This window comes from Capricornis sumatraensis, chromosome 22, assembly GCF_032405125.1.
Source record: "Capricornis sumatraensis isolate serow.1 chromosome 22, serow.2, whole genome shotgun sequence".
Classification (NCBI taxonomy): Eukaryota; Metazoa; Chordata; class Mammalia; order Artiodactyla; family Bovidae; genus Capricornis; species Capricornis sumatraensis.
This window is the reverse complement of record NC_091090.1, coordinates 34,428,416-34,451,808: the sequence shown is the minus strand read 5'-3', so window position 1 is coordinate 34,451,808 and position 23,393 is coordinate 34,428,416. Positions and strand designations below refer to the sequence as shown.

General features: G+C 40.1%; 5 protein-coding genes across 5 annotated transcripts in view; 2 read left to right on the top strand and 3 right to left on the bottom strand.

Moving 5' to 3' along the window:
- LOC138069278 (zinc finger protein 184-like) overlaps nt 1-23,393 on the bottom strand; it is a 1,142,341-nt gene that overhangs the window by 194,088 nt on the left and 924,860 nt on the right. The gene's annotated exons all lie outside the window — the stretch shown is intronic.
- LOC138069330 (histone H4) lies at nt 2,113-2,424 on the top strand. The gene has a single exon (XM_068960581.1). The coding sequence runs from the start codon at nt 2,113-2,115 to the stop codon at nt 2,422-2,424; it is 312 nt and encodes a 103-aa protein (XP_068816682.1).
- On the bottom strand, nt 12,141-12,452 carry LOC138069329 (histone H4). The gene has a single exon (XM_068960580.1). It carries the CDS (start codon nt 12,450-12,452, stop codon nt 12,141-12,143), a length of 312 nt encoding a protein of 103 aa, XP_068816681.1.
- On the bottom strand, nt 17,709-18,101 carry LOC138069321 (histone H2A type 1-D). The gene has a single exon (XM_068960573.1). It carries the CDS (start codon nt 18,099-18,101, stop codon nt 17,709-17,711), a length of 393 nt encoding a protein of 130 aa, XP_068816674.1.
- On the top strand, nt 18,408-22,243 carry LOC138069325 (histone H2B type 1-N). The gene is made up of 2 exons (XM_068960576.1): nt 18,408-18,822; nt 21,646-22,243. The coding sequence occupies exon 1, from the start codon at nt 18,419-18,421 to the stop codon at nt 18,797-18,799; it is 381 nt and encodes a 126-aa protein (XP_068816677.1). The 5' UTR covers nt 18,408-18,418; the 3' UTR covers nt 18,800-18,822; nt 21,646-22,243.

The window sequence follows — 23,393 nt, the reverse complement described above, 5'->3', positions numbered from 1 at the left end:
TTTTCTTTTCTTTTTTTTCCACCTCTATACAAAATTAAAAGGTTTCTTTTGTGTTGTCAAGATGACACCTGGTTCTGCCTGAACTTAAAACTTTCCGAAACCTTGAGCTAACCAATGTGTTTTTCTTATGGAAATCATTTTCTTAAGTTGTGTTAACGAACGATGTATGTGCCTTGGAATCTGCCTGTCTTCAAGTAGGTTCAGCCTAAGGCTCAAACCTTGAACAGATAATGACTCAACAAACCATCGTTGTCTTACTCAAGGAAAATTTCTCTTAAGCTATGGTAATTAAACTGTGTATTTGCTGGTAACCTGCCTTTCTTTAAATTTCATGTTAATTGTTTTATGGCAGGGGATGACTCACTTTATGCCAGTGCTATCTCAAAATGCCTGTTATGGAAAAGGGGCCTGATTGCAACTCTCAGATTTGAGGTGATTCTTTAACTGCTTGTGATGGACAGGGAGGCCTGACGTGCTGCGATTCATGGGGTCGCAAAGAGTCGGACACGACTGAGCGACTGAACTGAACTGAACTGAACTGAAGAGCTAGCAAGGGGGTCACTCTGTCCCTTCCTCATGCCCCCTTCTGATGTCAGAAGCTTCTTTTATCCCTCTATACGTTAATAAAGTTTTATTTCACGTAAGGTTCAAATGATCAAGCCTCGTCTCTGACCCTTGATCGAAATCCTCTTCTCCGGGGGTCATGAAACCCGCTGTGGCTCACGGCTCTCCTGGTTGGAACTTTTCACTACTTTTCTACTTACTGCGTTTGAAATTGAAGAGGCGGATCTAGTAGTTTTAGATATTAGATGAGAAGGAGGCCAATTTCACCACCAGTGTGTCTTGAGTGCTTGCTCTCCAAGCTGAAGCTGCCCTAGAACCTCGTGCATTATTAAAATCTCAACCTTTATAGTTGGGATGTACAGTAATTTTAAGATAGAGAATTAACAGAACTTGATGACTCGTCATGCGACAGCATAGTTTTTAACAGTTTTTTAGGTTTTCTTCTAGATCCCTCTCTTTGCAGTTTACCCCACGCTTCTCCACCACCTTCCATAAAAAAACTGTAAAATGATAAGCATTGTTAAAGGTAGTAGATGGCTAAAGAGCAGTTTGAAAAATAATCCTGAGTCCTTTCTCTTATGCCAGTTTAAGAGTGAAGAATTGGAAAACTTAAAATTTCCTTCATCTCTTCAGTTATTTTTGAAACAATGCACCTTCCCTATGTTGGCAGGAAAGCCTGGTGCCTCTGAAAAGCCCAAAGGAGTTTTCTTTTCTTTTTTCTTGAAACATTTTGCAATGTTGAAAACGTTCTAATGGAAACTCACTAGGAAGGACAAATTTTCTCAGTATATTACAGAGATTACATTAAAGATGATACTCTTAGTGGGAAATAAATCCATAAATCTTGCTGGGTGGAGAGTTGATCAAAGACAAAATATAATCTATCCCAAAATTAATTCTGAATGTAACAAATAGATTGTTTAGAAACTGTAATAGAACAGAATTTTAGTACTAGTTCTAAGAAGGTTAAAGGTGGTATTTCAAGAGCAGGAAAAAAATTATATTAAAATATCTTGCTGATTAAGGAATTGGTAGAGAACTGTTTAAAACTTCGCTATGGAAAATTCATAAGCAATAATAAGCAGACATTAACTTGTTATTAAAAACTCAAGGGGAGTCGATTTAAATATACCAGTATAAAGAGGTTTTAGAAGGCCATATATAGAATAGCATTCATTTTCTTGGAGTCTGCTTTTATCTGCTTACCAAAATACCAAATTAGCTACTAGGGGAGATCTGTGTGCGGTGCGATAACAAGTTATTACTTTATTACTTCCCCTTTTCTCTATTTTCCACAACATTCGTGCTTTCGCTCTCATTCAAAATCAATTCTAAATATTAAGGTAACAAGTTACCACAGTACAAAGGAACAGAGAAGGCCTCTTTTTTCCTTTTTTTTCTTTTTGGCCCAATTCCCCTCCCCCACTTAGGGCGTGACTTCCCGCCTCCTCCTTTCTTCAGGTTCTCAGTTCGGTCCGCTAACAGACGTATAAAGTTGCATCGCGAGGCTTCGAAGTTAGGCTTTATCGGGTCTTCAGCTCTATCGCTATGTCTGGTCGCGGTAAAGGCGGAAAGGGTCTGGGCAAAGGAGGCGCCAAGCGCCACCGCAAAGTTCTTCGTGATAACATCCAGGGTATTACCAAGCCTGCCATTCGGCGCCTGGCTCGTCGTGGTGGTGTGAAGCGCATCTCCGGGCTCATCTACGAGGAGACCCGCGGGGTGCTGAAGGTGTTCTTGGAGAACGTGATCCGCGACGCGGTCACTTACACCGAGCACGCGAAGCGCAAGACTGTCACCGCCATGGACGTGGTTTATGCGCTCAAGCGTCAGGGCCGCACTCTCTACGGTTTCGGCGGCTGAGTGTTCATTTTGTTTCCATTCACGTAACAAAAGGCCCTTTTCAGGGCTTCCCAATTGCCCTTGTAAGGAGCTGTAATTCTCGTTTTCATCAAGTGCGAAGAATACACTTAATACTTTCGTCTAAAAGGCCGTCTTGTTTCTGCTTCTGGGCGCGTGCGCGCCAAGTCCCACCTTGTACAGCGGTATCCCGTGCCCCGTCAAGCTTTTATCTTAACACATTCATACTAGGTTGGTTGGGGCCTAAAGTTGCATGACTAGCTAATGGAGTAGCTAGTCAATATAAAAGTGTTTGATACCAAGTACCTTTAATTTTTTTATTTACAAAAAAAACCCCGAACACAATTCTTGTATTTAAGCCACCCTATTAAGAGCAGGGTACTTTGAAAATTCCGATTAACATGCCGTACACTAACAGTACAATCGAGTCTGGCACCGGCACTTGTCGGTAGTTGCAGCGTCTTGGCTCAATAGTTGTGGCTCGCGGGCTTTAGAGGAGTTGTGGCACCTGGGCTCGGTTGCCCCGTGCCATGCGGAATCTTTCAGGACCAGGGATCAAGCCCATGCTCCCTGCATTGACAGGCGGATTCTTAACCACTGGACTACAAGGGAAGTCTGGGAGAAGACGAAATTAGTATACTCATAAAATCAAGTGAGTTAAGAGTTTAAAAAGAATATTTTTACCTTACTTTTGGTGGTTTTTTTTTTTAAAGGCGAGGTTCATAATTGGTCCTCATTAGGTGTTTATGTATTTGGTGAAATGAATACCACTGGTGGTAAGAATTGAGAAGGGACAGTTATAGTAATGGATTCAGATAAAGCAAAAGCACAAAATTTCTGGCCCACATATGCAGTGCAAATGTTTTATTTAGACATTTTTTCTTAATTTTTTAGGTCACCAATGTAAATATATTCATGAAAAATGTACTTATTTTCATCTTGTGAAAAGTCTGATTTGGCATCACTAAGCAGACCCATATTGACTATGCCAAAGCCTTTGACTGTGTGGATCACAATAAACTGTGGAAAATTCTGAAAGAGATGGGAATACCAGACCACCTGACCTGTCTCTTGAGAAACCTATATGCAGGTCAGGAAGCAACAGTTAGAACTGGACATGGAACAACAGACTGGTTCCAAATAAGAAAAGGAGTACGTCAAGGCTGTGTACTGCCACCCTGCTTATTTAACTTATATGCAGAGTACATCATGAGAAACGCTGGGCTGGAAGATGCACAAGCTGGAATCAAGATTGCCGGGAGAAATATCAATAACCTGAGATATGCAGATGACACCACCTTATGGCAGAAAGTGAAGAGGAACTAAAAAGCCTCCTGATGAAAGAGGAGAGTGAAAAAGTTGGCTTAAAGCTCAAGATTCAGAAAAGTAAGATCATGGCATTTGGTCCCATCACTTCATGGCAAATAGATGGGGAAACAGTGGAAACAGTGTCAGACTTAATTTTGGGGGGCTCCAAAATCACTGCAGATGGTGATTGCAACCATGAAATTAAAAGACACTTACTCCTTGGAAGAAAAGTTATGACCAACCTAGATGGCATATTGAAAAGCAGAGACATCACTTTGCCAATAAAGATCTGTCTAGTCAAGGCTATTATTTTTCCAGTGTTCATGTATGGATGTGAGAGTTGGACTGTGAAGAAAGCTGAGCGCCGAAGAATTGATGCTTTTGAACTGTGGTGTTGAACTCTTGAGAGTCCTTTGAACTGCAAGGAGATCCAACCAGTCCATTCTACAGGAGATCAGCCCTGGGATTGCTTTGGAAGGAATGATGCTAAAGCTGAAATTTCAGTACTTTGGCCACCTCATGCGAAGAGTTGACTCATTGGAAAAGACTGATGCTGGGAGGGATTGGGGGCAGGAGGAGAAGGGGACGACAGAGGATGAGATGGCTGGATGGCATCACTGACTCGATGGACATGAGTCTGAGTGAACTCCGGGAGTTGGTGATGGACAGGGAGGCCTGGCGTGCTGCGATTCATGGGGTCGCAAAGAGTCAGACACGACTGAGCGACTGAACTGAACTGAACTAAATGTGTATGTTTCAACACTAATCAATTCATCCCACCCTCTCCTTCCCTCACTGTGTCCACAAATCTGTTCTCTAGGTCTGCGTCTCTATTGCTGTCCTGCAAATAGGTCCATCAGTACCATCTTTCTAGATTCCATATATATGAGTTAATACTCGATATTTGTTTTTCTCTGTCCAACTTACTGTGATTTTACTATTGAAATCAACTAAAGGGGTGCAAGACGGTGAAAAGTTTAAGCATAATCATTAGGAGCAGATGATTTGGTATTACACCGTTCCTTAGTGATAATGAATTTTAAGTTATATATTTTTCTGGGCCTTAGCTTCTCCATGTATACAATTGAGTAATAAGGATCACTTTGATTATTTCTCCAATATCATTCTGTTCATTTGCATTCACAATCTGGGTGGTAAATAAAGGGGAGGAGGAGGAGCCTTCTTTAGCTTTCTAAGGATGATCACAGCATAACTGATAGGTTTGCTGTAATTTTTGTTTTTCTCTTACTCCCTGTTCTCCCTTTCTATCAACCTCATCTCACTTTTTTTGAATGGCATAGAATTTACTTGCCATAAAGGAACCCAGACATCATGTGGGCATGAGATCTCTCTCTTATGTGGAGGCACATAAGAGTTACTATGAGAAAGTTGTTTGTTTAAATATTAATAACTGATGTTTCCCTAGACCAGTTATTAGAATCTGTGGGATTGTGTCTTCTCAAATACAACTTATCAGCACCTCTCATTTCTCCTGGTTCCACAGGCCTTTTAAAATCTAAGGGCAAATTTTGGTTTTTAATATCATTTTTTCATCAGTTTCAACTTTAAGAGAATACAATCAAAGGCTGTGGAACTCTCAGCCCCAAGGTTCAGACCCAAATTAAGAGATAAAGCATCAGTCTTTCTTTGTTGCGATGAGAGGTCTTGTCCAGGAATTCAAGTTCTTACCTTTCTCCCAAGAGAGGATTGAGTTCAAATTCAAGGGTTTATTTTATTTGTGGTCAATGAATTAAAGTTTGTTGCATAGAAAGATCTTGCTATAAACATCTGCTAGGTTCAGTGGTTATAGAATCGAGGCATCAGAAACCTAGGTAAACAGCCTGGCTTTCCTTTCCAGCTATACTAGGAAAAATACCCTTAAAAAAAAAAAACATAGTCTTTAAAACTTAAACAAATAGAAAAATATATATTGTGACTAAATGCCCTGAGAATTAGCATGTATTGCTTAACACAGTTCCATTGCTTGCTCAGGACTCTACCCTAGTGAGTACACTGTAGGACAGTCAGTAAGAAGAGCTCTCCGTCGACAGCAGCAGGAATGTTAGTTGCTGCTGCTGCTGCTGCTGCTAAGTCGCTTCAGTTGTGTCTGACTCTGTGCAACCCCATAGATGGCAGCCCACCAGGCTCCCCTGTCCCTGGGATTTTCCAGGCAAGAACACTGGAATGGGTTGCCATTTCCTTCTCCAATGCAAGAAAGTGAAAAGTGAAAGTGAAGATGCTCAGTCGTGTCTGACTCTTAGTAACCCCATGGACTGCAGCCTACCAGGCTTCTCTGTCCATGGGATTTTCCAGGCAAGAGTACTGGAGTGGGTTACCATTGCCTTCTCCGGAATGTTAATTAACTAATTAATTTATTTATTAATTATTGAATAACTGCTAGATTTCAGACATTGTACTTGGCACCGGTGACATTAGGAGGGGGAAAAGTCCCCACTTTTTTTCTACTAGAAAAAAGACAGAAAGTAAATAATATAAAATCATCAAAATCATTTTCCTATTGATACATCCAATGGCCAATAGCTAATCTTCATTTTACTTAATCTATTGGAAACACTGACATAATTGATCCTATAATTTCTCTTTGATATGCTTTTTTCACTTGGTTCTATTTTATCAGAGGCTCTGTATATTTTGTTAGTTCATCTCTTCTCCACAGACCCTTAATGTTGGGGGATACAGGCCTAAGTTTTTACTGCTTCTTGCTCTATACTCACCCTCTTGAAGATCTGACCAAGCTCAGACTTTAAATACCATCTGTATATCAATGACTTCCAACTTTATATTGCCAACTCAGCTTCTCTCTTAAACTCCAGACAGACATAACCTCAATTTCTTTCTTTCTTTTCTGTCTTTTTTTTTTTTTGGTCAAGTGACTTGTGCTATCTTTGTTCCCTGACCAGGGCTTCAGCAGTGAAAGTGCTGAATTGTAACTACCAGACTGCCAGGAAATTCCTCCTATCCCCTAACTGCTTTCTTCACATGGATGTTTGACATCCTAAAATTAATATGCCCATACTAGAATCTTTGGTATTCCCTCTTTCTAATCTTTCATTAAATCACTCCCTGATTTAATTGATAATGACTTCATTCTCCATTCATTTCTTCTAGAAATCTTCCTGATTTTTCCTTCAAAATATATATGGAAACATCAATTCTCAGTACCACCATGCTCCCATCTTGGTGGGAGGACTATCTTCTCTCTCCTAGTTTACTTGCTTTAATATCTTTAGTGTTTTCCCTGTTTCCATATTTGATCCCTCACCAACCTGTGGGAAATTACCTTGATGCCCTGGGAGCCTCCAATGAAACTATGAGGCAAGTTCTCCCAGGGCATAAAAAGACTCAAATCAAATTAAAATGCTGGAGATGCCTGATTTTTTAAAAATAAATTTAAACATACAGCTTGAGACAAGGAGAAAGACATGGGGTAAGTTAAGGCTTAAAATAAGGGTTCAAGGAGATGGATGACTGCTGAATCATGTAAAATACTTAATGCACCTTTTGAGTTTCACTTTTTCCTCTGCAGCAGAACTACAGCTCTGCAAATAGTATAAGAAATAAATACTTCAAAATGTTTAGGAAGCCAAGATCAAGAATTTGATCAAACATGACCAGACTCTTTGATAGGTATATAATAGAACATTTAAATTTGTATCTTTTGTTCAACTTGGTCTGCTTTTTAAAAAATATTTATTTTTATTTATTACTGGCTGTGCTGAGTCTTTGTTACTGCATGCAGGCTTTCTCTACTTGCAGAGAGCTGGGGCTACTCTCTTGTGGAGCACGGGTTCTAGGGCTTGTGGTCTTCGGTAGTTGCTGCACATGGGCTCAGTAGTTGTTGCTTTTGGATTTCTAAAGCACAGGTAGATTCTTAACCACTGAACCAACAAGTTGGTCTGTTTATATGACACAGTTGTGCAAAGGGATGAAGGCCTTCCTTCTTGTTTACGGAGGAGATGCAGGAAATTCGGGTTGAATTCCTGGGTCAGGAAGATCCCCTGGAGAAGGGAATGGCTACTCACTCCAGTACTCTTGCCTGGAAAATCCCATGGACGGAGGAGCCTGGCAGATTACTCTCTATGGGGTTGCAAAGAATCAGACACGACCGAGCGAGTAACACTTTCACGCTTAGTTTTAAGCCTGTGTTAATAATCACATTCCTATGAAAAAGGAGTTTTAACAAAATCCAATCACTCTTCTGTATTGTTCTGTAAACACAACCCAGCAACGTGTATTTTATATTTTCAAAAACATTGTTAGTATTCCTGACAGTTTATCAAAAGTTCAGTTACCTAAATATTTTTCTAAAATTTGTAATATGGCTTGGAAAATCCTAAAGAAATCCTGTAGTAGAGCTTGACAGTATCAGGTACAGTTATTTTTTTAAGCTCTTTTGATGCTTCTTCTGAAAACCTCTATTTCAGATCTATAATTTGCGAAAGTCACTCAATTGTGTCCAACTCTTTGCGACCCCACAGACTATAGTCCATGGAATTCTCCAGGCCAGGATACTGAAGTGGGTAGCCTTTCCCTTCCCCAGGAGATCTTTCCAACCCAGTGATAGAACCCAGGTCTCCCACATTGCAGGCAGATTCTTTCCCAGCTGAGTCACAAGGGAAACCCAATATTTTGTAGCGGGGTCTTAGAGATAACTGTAAAGAAAAACAGCAACCATCAGTCTGGTCAATGTATAATAGTAATTAATATTATCAGTATGGAGTGGGATAGAATCCCCAGTATAGATATGGTATTATAGTGAGGATATTGACATTTCCCCTTTGATATATGCTGTAAGTATTTGCTATTGTTGCCTCCCAATGAGAAGGTATTTATACTTAGGAACAAACTGTTGGCAGTGTGTCCTTTATATGCATGCAAGTATGGTCCACCCAACTTAAAAAGTATAACTGTTAAACATTTACATTGATAACATTTTACTTGGTTAATTTAGGGATGTATAGTTTCCGTTTTTGATTTGTCCTCTTTTTTCTAATATTGCACAATATATACAACAGAACAATTGTCACAATTATATGTGCCTAATTACAAATGTAAACGAGAGAACAAACCTTAAGTGTTAAATAGGTAATATCTTAATGGCTTCATTATTCAAAATTTGGTGGTCCAGGTTTAGAGAAGGTAATCTCAAAAAGAAATCAGGCTATAAATATAATAATATATTTCTAAAGACAAATACTAAAACACTACATATAAGATAGTATTAAATTATGTACTGAATATTTAAGGATTTTTTTTCTGTGGGGGTTTTTGTTTGTTTAAGAACCGAGAGACTTCTATCAGAATTATTCAAGACATCGATGGAAAGCCACAAAAATAGTAATAGATCCTCAGAAAATGTAGGAATATAGCTAAAAGTAATACCTCCCAATTCAGAAAAACCTCTGCACAAAGGGAGTAAAAACATAAAACTTTATTACTAAATAAGCGTTAAACCAGAATGTGAACAACATCACAGACAATTTTGCTAAAGGGATTGCAAAGCAAGGAGAGAAATCGCTCTCTTTTATACAGCTTAATGGATACAATCTGCTCAAAAATTAGTAGACATGGCAATTTGTAATCTTGTAATAATGGAAGTTAGCCCCCTCTCTTTCTGGGAAACAGAGATCCTATTATCTTTGATAGTGTTTCAGAGATGGGGCTAGGGTTGTTGAAAAAATATTCCTGAGTTGGGAGACTGGCTAGATGAATATTTAGCCTTTGATTTTACAAAGATTAAATATTGATGAGACAACGGAATTTTTAGCTTCAGATATAAAAATATGTAAACCTAGTCATTTTGTCATTTTTTTTTTTTTACATGTAGGCAATTGCCACCCTTTCTTAGTGATCAATGCAAAGAAATAGAGGAAAACAATAGAATGGGAAAGACAAGAGATCTCAAGAAAATTAGAGATACCAAGAGACATTTCATGCAAAGATGAGCACAATAAAGGACAGAAATGGTATGGACCTAACAGAAGCAGAAGATGTTAAGAAGAGATGGCAAGAATACAAAGAACTATACAAAAAAGATCTTCACGACCCAGATAAACACAATAGTGTGATCACTCACCTAGAGCAGACATCTTGGAATGCAAAGTCAAGTAAGCCTGAGGAAGCATCACTATGAAAAACAATCGTGGAGGTGATGGAATTCCAGTTGAGCTATTTAAATCCTAAAAGAGGATGCTGAGAAAGTGCTGCAGTCAATATGTCAGCAAATGTGGAAAACTCAACAATGGCCACAGGACTGGAAAAGGTCAGTTTTCATTCCAATCCCAAAGAAAGGCAACACCAAAGAATGTTCAAACTACTGCACAATTGTACTCATCTCTCCAGGCTAGCAATGTAATGCTAAAAATTCTCTGAGCTAGGCTTCAACAGTATGTGTACCATGAACTTCCAGATGTTCAAGCTGGTTTAGAAAAGGCAGAGGAACCAGAGATCAAATTGCCAATATCCACTGGATCATCGAAAAAGCAAGAGAGTTCCAAAAAATCATCTACTTCTGCTTTATTGACTATGCCAAAGCCCTTGTGTGGATCATAACAAACAGTGAAAAATTCTTCAAGAGATGGGAATACCAGACCACCTGACCTGCCCTCTGAGAAATCTGTATGCAGAATAAGAAGCAATAGTTAGAACTGGATATGGAACAACAGACTGGTTCCAAATCGAGAAAGGAGCACATCAATGCTGTATATGGTCACCCTGCTTATTTAACTTATATGCAGAGTACATCATGAGAAATGCTGCACTGGATGAAGCACAAGCTGGAATCAAGATTGCCGGAAGAAATATCAATAACCTCAGATATGCAGATGACACCACCGTTATGGCAGAAAGCAAAGAAGAACGAAAGAGCCTCTTGATGAAAGTGGAAGAGAAGCGTGAAAAAGTTGACTTAAGACTCAACATTCAGAAAACTAAGATCATGGCATCTGGTCCCGTCACTTCATGGCAAATAAATGGGCAAACAATGGAAACACTGACAGACTTTATTTCTGGGGGCTCCAAAATTACTGCTGATGAAGACTACAGATGCTCCTTGGAAGAAAATCTGTGGCCAACCTAGACAGCATATTAAAACGCAAAGATATTACTTTAGCAACAAAGATCCATCTAGTCAAGGCTATGGTTTTTCCAGTAGTCATGTATGGATGTAAGAGCTGGACTATAAAGAAAGCTGAGCATGAAAGAATTGATGCTCTTGAACTGTGTTTTTGGAAAAGACTTGAGAGTCCCTTGGACTGCAAGGAGATCCAACCAGTCCATCCTAAAGGAAATCAGTCCTGAATATTCATTGGAAGGACTGATGCTGAAACTGAAACTCCAATATTTTGGCCACCTGATGCGAAGAACTGACTCATTGGAAAAGACCCTGATGCTGGGAAATATTGAGGGCAGGAGGAGAAGGGGACGACAGAGGATGATGGTTGGATGGCATCACTGAACAATGGACTTGACTTTGAGTATGTTCTGGGCGTTGGTGATGGACAGGGAAGCCTGGTATACTGCAGTCCATAGGGTCGCAGTCAGACACAACTGAGCGACTGAACTGAACTGAGGCAATCACTCTTTGGAATGTGTGTCTACATTAGTCAAGGTTTCCCCCTTGACCTTGGGTTTCTTTCTATAGCTTCTAAGATTCTAGGAAAATGCTAAGACCTCCTTCAGAGTTTAGGTCTGGATTTCCTAATCTTACTCCTTTCCAATTTATTCCTATTTCAATCCCAATCTTATTCCTTTCCAATTCTGTACCAAGGATCTTTTAAATTTTAAATTCGTTGTTCTGGTTTATAAAGCTGCCTTGTAGTTTTTCATTGTAGAGAATATTTCTGTAATATGACTTTGTTTTTGTTGAAATCCTTTTGAATTGCATCCCACCCTCACCAACTGTTCTGCCGGATATTACAGTGAGCCTGTACTTTATCATCCTTCCCCACTAGCGTGAATGACTATTGAACAGTCATGAGGACATATAGATCTATCACTGTGATCGAACCGTAAGACTCCATGTCTAAACTCGGAGTCTTTCTCTCTCCCTTGGTAGACATTCTCTTGTATCCCAAGAGAAATACCACTAAATCTTAAGCCACATATATTTGGGTGACATTTGCTTCCACTTATGAATGTCTAGGCTATTAGACCAAATATTCCACTGAATAGGTTACAAAATACAAAATTATGTTCAAAACATTGCCTGGAAGCGTAAAATATAACTAAACACTCACAACAAAGGGTGGAAATAGTGCTTCTAAGCGTTTCAAGAAGCATACAGAGTAACAGGAGAAAGAAAACTCAAAAGCAAAGCATCACGGCTCCTCAAATGAAACAGTGGGGGCCCTTAAAAGGACCTTTTGTTGAATACCGGGGAACGCGGATACTCAGCCGCCGAAGCCGTAGAGGGTGCGGCCCTGTCGCTTGAGCGCGTAGACCACGTCCATGGCGGTGACAGTCTTGCGCTTGGCGTGCTCGGTGTAAGTGACCGCGTCGCGGATCACGTTCTCCAGGAACACCTTCAGCACCCCGCGGGTCTCCTCGTAGATGAGCCCGGAGATGCGCTTCACACCACCACGACGAGCCAGGCGCCGAATGGCAGGCTTGGTAATGCCCTGGATGTTATCACGAAGAACTTTGCGGTGGCGCTTGGCGCCTCCTTTGCCCAGACCTTTTCCGCCTTTGCCGCGACCAGACATTGCAAAAACCCGGAGACTCGAAAAAGCCCAACTGCCAGACCCCGCGATGCCCCTTTATACGTCTGTTGGCGGACCGAACTGAGAACCTGAAGAAAGAAGGAGGCGGGAAGTTACGCCTTAAGTGGGGGAGGGGAATTAGACCAAAAAAAAAAAAAAGAGGCCTTCTCTGTTCCTTTGTTCTGAGGTGACTCTTTTGTTACCTTGTTTTAAAACTAGCAATTGCTTTTGAATGCGAGCACAAAACAAGAATGTTGTGTAAAATATACAGAGAAGGCAGGTGATAAAGTAATAATTCACAGCTAGTAGCTATTTGGTATTTTGGTGAACAGATAAAAGCACATACTCTTTCAAAGAAAATGTACGCAATGCCATAAATGGCATTTTGGAAACTTCTTGCACTGTTTACATTTTCATCAATTTCCCCTATTTAACGAGAAAGTGTATTTTTAACGCCTGCTTGTTAACCTTATGAATTCTCTTTAATACTTTTAACAAACTCCCCAGTAATCAGTGTTTTGGAAAAAAAAATTTTTTTCCACTTAGTAAAAATTTACTTCACTATACTTGGATATACTATACTGCCATTTCTAACAAAGTGTACCAGAATATGTCACTCCCAAATATCCTTCTTCAGCATATGAATTATAGTGAGCTGACAGTTTTGAGTAAAAGCAGACATAGGAGAAGCTATAAAAACAGAATTTAATACCGAAACCTTCCCTGGTCGCTCAGATGGTAAAGAATCTTTCTGCAATACAGGAGACCTGGGTTGGATCCATGGGTCAAGAAGATCCCCTGAAAAAGGAAATGGCTACCCACTCCAGTATCCTAGCCTGGAGAATCCCATGGACAGAGGAGCCTGGCAGGCTACAGTCCATGAGATCACTAAGAATCCGACACAACTGAGCAGCTAACACATACACTAAGGGAAATTTACATTTATGTCAGAAATCTCCATTTCTAAGAGTAGCTCCTTCTTTGAGCCAGGAAGAGAAAGATATTAAGAACTCACAAGAAACTTACCTGAGGAAGGGGCAGGACTTAAATCTGCCACACCTGGTTTACTCTGGGTTTCCTGCTCAATCCCTATAAATGCCACTATCTCCAACATATTTTGTCTTTAGCTGAAGATGATATTTAAAGTAGTGGTTCAGGCCACTTCTGAAGTTCAGAACAGAGGTTCAGTTCCCCTCTGTGTATTCTATGTATACATCAGACATACATGGTTTTAAACTTGTTTTTCTCTTGTAAATCTGTTTCTTATTACAGGAAGCTCTCAGTCACAGAATGAGTAAAACTAATATTTTCATATAAACAATTGAAATAGCATAGATAAAGGTCTGGGAGTGGAGAAGTTTTTTAAAACCACAAAAACAACTTTGGGGAAAGACATTTTTTGAGAACCTCAGAAATTTGTATTATTGAAGGCTCCATAATTCTCTGTCCTTAATGCTGGCCCCTGTCCAGAGTCCCTGCCTTCTTCCAAATTGTTGCTATTTAGTCTCTCAATTGTGCAAACATTATTATGACTATAGCCAGCCAGGCTTCTCTGTCTCTGAGATTTCCCAGACAACAATACTGGAGTTCGTTGCCATTTCCTTCTGTAGGGGATCTTTTTGACCCAGGGATTGAACCTATGTCTCCTACATTGGCAAGCTGATTCTTTAACATTGAGCCACCAGGGAAGACCAAATTACTGGTCCCCCAAATCTCTCAATCTCTTTATTATTCCACCATGTCATTAATATTCATCAATCCTGAATATTCACTGGAGGGACTGATGCTGAAGTTGAAGCTCCAACACTTTGGGCACATGATGCGAAGAAGCGACTTATTGAAAAAGACTCTGATGCTGGGAAAGATTGAAAGTGGGAGGAGAAGGGGACAACAGAGGATGAGATGGTTGGATGGCATCACCGACTCAATGTACATGAGTTTGAGTAGGCTCTGGGAGTTGGTGATGGACAGGGAGGCCTGGTGTGCTGCAGTCCATCGGGTCTCAAAGAGTCGGACATGACTGAGCAACTGAAATGACTCACTGAGAGACAAGAGGAAACAAACTACAAGTGTCAGATTTTTGGTTTCCCTGATAGCTCAGTTTGTGAAGAATCCCCCTGCAATGCCGGAGACCTTGGTTCGATTCCTGGGTCAGGAAGATGTCATAGAGAAGGGATAGGCTACCTGCCCTAGTATTCTTGGGCTTCCCCTATGGCTCAGCTGGTAAAGAATCTGCCTGCAATGCAGGACCCCTGGGTTTGTAAGATCCCCTGGAGAAGGGAAAGGCTACCCACTCCAGTATTCTGGCCTGGCACATTCCATCGACTGTATTGTCCAGTTCAATCAGTCAGTCAGTTCAGTTGCTCAGTTGTGTCTGGCTCTTTGCGACCCTGTAGCCTGCAGTACACCAGCCCTCCCTGTCCATCACCAACTCCCAGGGCCTACTCAAACTCATGTCCGTTGAGTCGGTGATGCCATCCAACCATCTCATCCTCTGTCATCCCCTTCTATCCTCCCACCTTCAATCTTTCCCAGCATCAGGATCTTTTCCAATGAGTCAGTTCTTCGCATCAGGTGGCCAAAGTATTGGAGTTTCAGCTTCAGCATCAGTCCTTCCAATGAATATTCAGGACTGATTTCCTTTAGGATGGACTGGTTGGATCTTCTTGCATTTCAAGGGACTCTCAAGAGTCTTTTCCAACACCACAGTTCAAAAGCTCAGCTTTCTTTATAGTCCAACTCTCGTATCCATACATGACTACTGGTAAAACCATAGCTTTGACTAGATGGACCTTTGTTGGAAAAGTGATATCTGCTTCTTAATATGCTGTCTAGGTTGGTCATAACTTTCCTTCCAAGGAGCAAGTGTCTTTTAATTCCATGTCCATGTATAGTCCATGGGGTCGCAAAGATTCAGACACGACTGAGTGACTTTAAATGTAAATGTAAATTGAGACCCTGTAATCTCAAGACAAACTCTGCTCCTCTCTTAACTATCTAGAATTCAAAATGGGAGTCTTTCCGGGCTTACTCCAGTATTCTTACTCAAAGAACTCTATGGAATGGAAAATCCCATAGACAGAGGAACCTTGTGGGATGCAGTCCATGGGGTCACAAAGAATCAGACATGACTGAGCAACTGATACTTTTACTTTCCCAGAATTATTACCAGAGAAAAATTTTGAGTGACTCAATTGCATGGTAGGGCAAACTAATTATCCAGTATTTGCTTTTTCTCTTATTCTGTGAATTACCCTGTTGTACTTGGAAGCTGTTGTCTAATTCCTTAGCTCAGAATGGGATATAAACTTCATTTTACATTCTTTTTTTGAACTTCACACGTGTGTGGTGTTTCCATATGTATGAAATTCAATTTGGTCTTTCTTCTGTTAATCTATCTCATCATGTCAATTTGATTATTAGACCTATAAAAGAACCTTGGAAGGGTAGAGGAAAATTCTTTCTCCCCAATAATACACACAAAAATGTAATATGGGAAGATACTGCCCAATACTTGCATAGTAGTCCAGTCTTCAGAGAGGGAAATTAATGGGAAGACCAATGTCAAGAACAAAGTTTAACTAATATTTTCATAAATCTTCTGCCACTCAAACTGAAGTGTACCTCTTATGAAGACTTTGCAGCATAAATTACGGAATTCTTCAGGATCTAATTGAAAGAAATATATAAATTATTTTGGCAAGATTTTTGGAAAGTTGTGTTATCTCCATTTTTAAATATAAGTTTTATTTTCTTTCTGATTGTGCAGATAGTAAGAACAGTAAGGGCTTCATCCAATGAAATTGGATTAATAGTCCATTACAGTCCATATAATTTTCCAGACCAGAATACTGGAGTGCGTAGCTGTTCCCTTCTCCAGAGGATCTTCCCAACCCAGGAATCAGACTCTTCCTAACACAGGGATGGAAGCCAGGTCTCCCATATAGCAGGTAGATTCTTTACTGGCTGAGCCACAAGGGTAGCCCAATTTTAAAAGCTCAGTTAATATGTGGAATTATAAGTAATGACATATCACACTTGAATATTTTATTTAAAACACAATTTATATTCATTTATCAACTATTTGATTATAGGTTCATTGATTACCATTAATAATAAAGGCATTATTTTAACAGTGTGATGGTCCTTGTTGTAAGGAATAGAAATGATACAAGGGTTACTTCTTGCATGATCAACATCAATAACTGTAACCACAGCATATTTTATTATTAAAACATGAAGATCTCATAGGCTTTCCTTGAAGCTGTATCATTTATTCTTGAGAGTTCTAGTTCTGAGATAGAGCTGTTTAAAGTTTACAGACTCAAATAATGCAAATGACTTTTTAAGAGGAAAAAACTGAATAATTAGATTCACTGAAATCAGGATGCGATTCTTCCAACATCAAAGAAACTTAAATTAAAAAGAAAAAGGATTGTTGTGGTCACTGTTATTTCAAAGAATATTATTTACATGTGATTGCAGTTGAGATTTAAACATAGGAAATAAAAATATTTCAGGAGACTTAGAAAACTTATTCCAGTGGACTAGGAATGCGATTGTAATTCCTTTCATTAAAATGTATTCATAATGAAAACTAGATTACCTGGTGTGGAGAATTGAAGGCCCTCTTTAGTTAGTAGGACTTGATCTGAGAGCAGGGTGAGTGATGATAGTGGGAGAAAAGGGGAACAAGAATCAATGACAGCATTAGGACTGTAAGAAACTAGTTTGCTGATTTATAAATGTGATTTACAATGTCTACTTTTGTCTGTTAAGGCACATCTTCCTAATGGATGAATAACTCACGTCTTTTACTTCACCAGCATTGATGTAAACAGCCCACTACAAGGTGTATTCTTTGCCTGAAGCTACTTGAAACAAGTAATTTACCTTGCTGGGTTACTATCGTTTTCTCATTTAGGAGGGTGAGTGGTGCGCCCTAAGATTCAATTAGGAGGGGAGCTAGGCCCGTCGTATGGTCCTAAGGTTTTGTCTCCGATAGCCATTTTACCCTGTAAAGAACCACAGAATTCTGCCCCCATAGGTTTAACCTAAAACTTAAAGTCAATTTAGAGACTTTGGGGATAACGACCTACGTTTATGTGAGTTAGCAAATTTTGTTATAGGATTACTTAACACCTTGGTATCTGAAACAATGGGAATTTGAAAGTACAGCTCGTTTTGCTGATAAAGTGGGTGGCTCTGAAAAGAGCCTTTTGGTTTTAACAGGTTTGAGTTGCAAACAATGCCAGGTTTTTACTTGCCCTTGGCCTTATGGTGGCTCTCGGTCTTCTTGGGCAGCAGTACCGCCTGGATGTTGGGCAGGACACCACCCTGAGCGATAGTGACTTTACCCAGCAGCTTGTTGAGCTCCTCGTCGTTGCGGATGGCCAGCTGCAGGTGACGCGGGATGATGCGGGTCTTCTTGTTGTCCCGGGCCGCGTTGCCCGCCAGCTCCAAGATCTCGGCTGTCAGATACTCCAGCACCGCCGCCAGATACACCGGAGCCCCGGCCCCGACCCGCTCGGAGTAGTTACCCTTGCGGAGAAGGCGGTGCACTCGGCCCACGGGGAACTGGAGCCCGGCCCGCGAGGAGCGGGTCTTGGCTTTTGCACGAGCCTTGCCTCCTTGCTTGCCACGACCAGACATGACCAAAGTACAATCTCACCAATGTAAAGTATGAGTATACAATCAGACCTATCTTACTTATAGTCTTTACTGGGCGCGAAAATAACGGTAGACCATTGGCTAAAGCTGCAGTTTCACCTAACCCAATGAAACCGTGAGTTTGAAATACGCTTGTTTTAATTGGACAAAACTATTATGTGACGTTTCCAGCATCCACCACCAATCAGACGCTTGGCATTACTCACTGCCTCCTTTAAGAAGCTGTGAAGGAAGCAAATTCTTACGTCTTCTCTTTTCTTCCTGTTGTTTTGTGGTGGTTTGGCAGTAAACTCCCCGCCATGCCTGAACCATCTAAGTCCGCTCCGGCCCCGAAGAAGGGTTCCAAGAAGGCGGTGACCAAGGCGCAGAAGAAGGACGGCAAGAAGCGCAAGCGCAGCCGCAAGGAGAGCTACTCCGTGTACGTGTACAAGGTGCTGAAGCAGGTCCACCCGGACACCGGCATCTCGTCCAAGGCCATGGGCATCATGAATTCGTTCGTGAACGATATTTTCGAGCGCATCGCAGGCGAGGCGTCGCGCCTGGCGCATTACAACAAGCGCTCGACCATCACATCCAGGGAGATCCAGACGGCTGTGCGCCTGCTGCTTCCCGGAGAACTGGCCAAACACGCCGTGTCTGAGGGCACCAAGGCCGTCACCAAGTACACCAGCTCTAAGTGAGCCGGCCCGCCACGGAGTGATCGGTAAGGCTTGGCCTACAACCCAAAGGCTCTTTTCAGAGCCACTCAATCTTCTAAAGAGAACTGGCACTTTATTCAGTAGGTGTTTCTTATATGCTGCTAAGCAATAAGTTCCTTTTTTGTTTTCCCTTAAACTAGAGAAATTTATTTGTCACAGTTCTGGAAGGCAGACGCCCAAGACTGTTAACCGGGGTGTTTTCTGCACAGGCTTCTCTTTGGCTTCCAGGTGGCCATCTTTTCTGTCTTCCCTAGGTATTCTTTCTGTTCACATTTCCTTTGAACTTGTTAGAAATTGCTTCCTCTGTAATGTAGGTGCTGCAGCAACGCTGGAGACGTTTTTATATGTTTATGTCGAGAAAGGTCAGGTTCATTACCAGAAAAATTTAGTAAAGAGAACAAAATGCCGTTTGTCCCAAAGCAAAGTCAGCTCTCCTTTACGTTTGAAGTTGGCAAAAGATTTCGTTGACCATGGCTTGTCCCCTGCATCCTTAATTTTAACGTGTGTGTGCCTGAGTAAGGAGTTCCTTGGAACACAGTAAGAAAATTACAAATCGCATTATTCACTTATGTTTTCTTTGTGAAGCGCTGCTTGCTTTCTTCCCCTTTACCTGAGTTTAAATTTGCCAAGTATTAAGTTAAAAAGGCAGAAGCAAACCAAACGGAAGTGAGAATCTAATTAAAGTTAACGCCCTGAGCAGGCTGGTGCCACGTTTTGTCTGTAGCCAATCCAGACTCTGCGCGCGCAGTTTGAAATTTACTAACTCGTTTGTGACTCCATCCTAACGGAGAGTTCTGGGCCAAGAGGCTTAATGGGAAAAACTCTGCCATTTTCTCCAAACCCTGGTTTCTTTCTTTTTTTTTCCAGTATGTCTCTGGGATTTACTTTTGCTGTATTAACTGGAATAAATTTTTTTAAAATAGAAGGACTGTTCTCCCAATCCTCAAAGGAAGATAAAATTCCATCTCTTCATTTTAGGTCCTTAGGAATGGCATATTTAAAACTATTTTGGTCTTTATCCGGAATCAAGGTGGCAATGCTTCCCCCTAAAAGTATGTTATTCTATCAAGTGACCACTTGATACAAAAATGACCATTTGTTCATATTGCATATGAAAATGTATAGGTGACCTAACATTTAATTTGCAATATGCCAAGACATAAATGAGTAGCCATGAAAAGTTTCCTAAGACTAAAGTCTAACTATGTGGAAAACTACTCTGAATCTGCTTAAGACCTCACATTCAGAATTAATAGGTATAACCTACATCTTTGGAAACTATTTTTTTCCCACTAGGTGATTTATAATTTCAACTTTCTGACTTTGTATATTAGGCATATTAAAAAGAATATTTTTAATGTAGGTTTTATTAAAACAGAGACAAAATCTTTCCCAGAGGATTTCCTCATGTGCTTAGAATGAAGAAAAATATGCATTAATTAAAGATCTTTTAAAAATACGTTTTAATTCTTTATAAATGACTTTATATCCTGTCTGCTTTAATTGTGAAAATAATGCAGAATATAAAATTGAGAGTATATAGGCATGGCCTGTTCATGCATAAAATGACAATGTTCACTATAAAGTTACACCTGGATACTAGGAATATGTATATGTGATGTGAATCTGGAGTTGCATCTAAAATATAGGTCAAATATATCAGTGTCTTTTACTAGTTAGTTCTTGTGGAACAGTGTTTTGATAATGTGAGGTGACGTGTTACATGGCAGAGAAGAATGAAGTTATCAGCTTAAGAAGAAAAGAGTCTGATTTGAAAAAAAACTATTTTGGGAAAAGATTAAGAACTTTTAGTGAAAAGAGTAACAGGTCCTTAGCCTTTGAAAATACATTTTTTTTAAGTTTGTTATCGCAGTGTTCTAAGTTCTCTAAGGCAGCCAGGCATCACACAAAGCAGTCTAACAAATCTTGGTCTGGAGATTTCCACCTCTACTCAGGAATCTAAAGTCCTTGAAGAGCAACTAATTACAAGTTTGAGACAGAGGAAATCCTGATGAGTATAAAACATGTATGCTGACTCAACACAAGGATGGTCTCCCATGTTTGGAGTAACAATAGAGTTAAGATGAGAGAGGCAAGAAAACCTGAAACTAGTGCTAACTTGAGATTTAAACAGAACAATTACAGTCATCCACTGGAATAGTTTGGCATATAAAAAACCATGAATCCATGATAATAAGCAATTGGAACAAATACTATATAATGAGCTGAATAAGAAGTTTACATGGTATGTCGCACTATTCATATTTTCCCAAGTCTTTGTGCCCTATGTTATGGAGATGAGTTATCTTCCCAGAAGGTGCCTGGCCTTGCATTCTTAAGGTTTTATTGTACTTATATTAGGGGAAACTTAACCTCCTGTGATGCTATAGGATCAAGTCTCAAAAAAGATCTTCCTGAGAATCTCACTGATGCTTTGTTCACTAAAATTTCATTTCAGGAAAGCAAATTGCATTTTAATGATTTCCATTCTTTGAAATCCATCCAAGCTCTAATTCCCAAGGCAGCCTTAAATTATCCTGTGTATCAGCTTCTACGGTAGCCATCCCCGACACTGTGCATGCATGCTCAGTCACTTCAGTCATGGAAATTGGATATATCTCAAAAAAGTGCATGCTGTATCTGAGTCAAATCTTTTGAACGTTAGGCATTCCATCTGGCTCTATATTTTTGCACAGTTCACACCCAAGAGCTTAACACTTAACATTCAACCACCTTCACCTCACTATCAAGGACATTTTTATCAAACCTATCACCTCTGTAATCACATTTTTTTTCCCTGAAACTTTGACTTATGCCTTGTTTTCCAGAACTACATCCATCACTTCGCGATCCTGCTGAAGCCATCAGTGCAATTAAACTCATCAGAGTACTCAGAACAACGTCCACTATGGATTCTTCACTTATGTCATCCTGACAGTCCTCTGATACATTTTCATTGGATCCAAAATCTTGGTGGAGGAAAATTCTTCAACACTATCCTCACTTCTTAAGGTGGAATGCTTATCTCTTTAGGCTACATGAGACTGTAGCTGTTGCTTCCTTCAAACCTAGTGTTAAATTTTGGCAGTGGCCACACCGTGGGACATAGACTTCTAAAAGCCACAAACCATGACTTTGAATAGTTTTTCAGTTGTAATTTGATGGAACTAAGAAAAACAGAATACATGTATATGAATACATGTATGTGAATATGTATCATGTGCTGCTGCTCTAATGTTCCAGACTTCAGTCTATCCTATGTAGGAAGGTGAAAGCTTACAATAGTCCTTTAAGGCCATTCTCATTCCATATCTATTTTCTAGATGAACAAACTAATGCATAGAGAAGGGGAGTATTTTGTCTAAATAGCTAGAGGATCAATGATAGAGTCAGTTTTTAAGCCTCATGGTAGTGGCCATCACTGTAAAAATGATGTATTTTGTGGTCATTCTTTCAAAACAAATAAAGAAATGGAGATAGGCCATTTGTATTTGTTTTAATAGTGAAAAAGTTGCCATTCTGTATTTGGGGGAAAAAAAAAAGTTTATCCTTCTTGTTCCCAAGAACAGAAAAGAAAAAAAGGGCAGTTTATTATTATTTTTCTTGGCAAACACTGGTCCAGCTCTCTTTAGAGGGTCCTGTAGCCCTACTCTTACCATCACACAATTAATAACTTTTGCCTTTCCTGTGGGAAACAAGTGTGTATAACAAAGTCTGCCTGTTGATTATAATACTGAAATTAAAAAAAAAAACAACTGAAACCTGTTTCTAACTTTTCCAAAAGACGGTGTTCGAAAATTACAACTTAAATTCATCTAGTGCTTGTACATAGACTATTTCATCTGTTGGAAATGTGTGTCAATTTGCTGTTATGTCATGCTACCAAGAAGCAGAGAGAAACCTGCCCACTAAAACTTCTGTGTGAGATATGGAATTATATCTCTTATCTGACCATCATTTCTGCCTTGAAGGCGGTAATGAAGTTGACAAGAAGTCCCTCCCTGAAGCAGCAGCCCAGCTGGGAAGACCCTTTATATTCATTTTCCTAGAGGGTCAGCAATTCAGATTTACCCAAGTGAAAGGCTTAAACTTTCACTGTGGATGAGACCTGACTGCTGTTTAATTATTTGCAATGGATGCTAAACATTAACCTATCCTTATTCTTAGTTTCTTTTGTCCTCCTCATTCCAAAGGATCAAAACTAGGCCTAGTCCAGGGAAGGGAGTCATAAGGTCCTGATTTCTATGGGCTGTTCTACTTAAAGGAAGGCAGCTTCAATGGGGAAAAATCTTCCCCCCTATCAAATGTAACCATATTTAGGGATAGAGTCTTTAAATAGGTAATTAAATTAAAATGAGGTCATTGGAGAGTGATTGGGTCCTGATCCAGTATGACCAGTGTTCTCTTAAAAGAGGAAATTTGGACACAGACAGGCATAGAGGGAACATATGTGAAGACAGAGGGGAAAGCATGGCCATCTATGCTAAGTAGAGGGCCTAGAACCCATCCTTCCCTCATGGCCCTCAGAAGGAAGTAAGTCTTCTGGCACTTTGATCTCAGGTTTCTAGATTCCAGA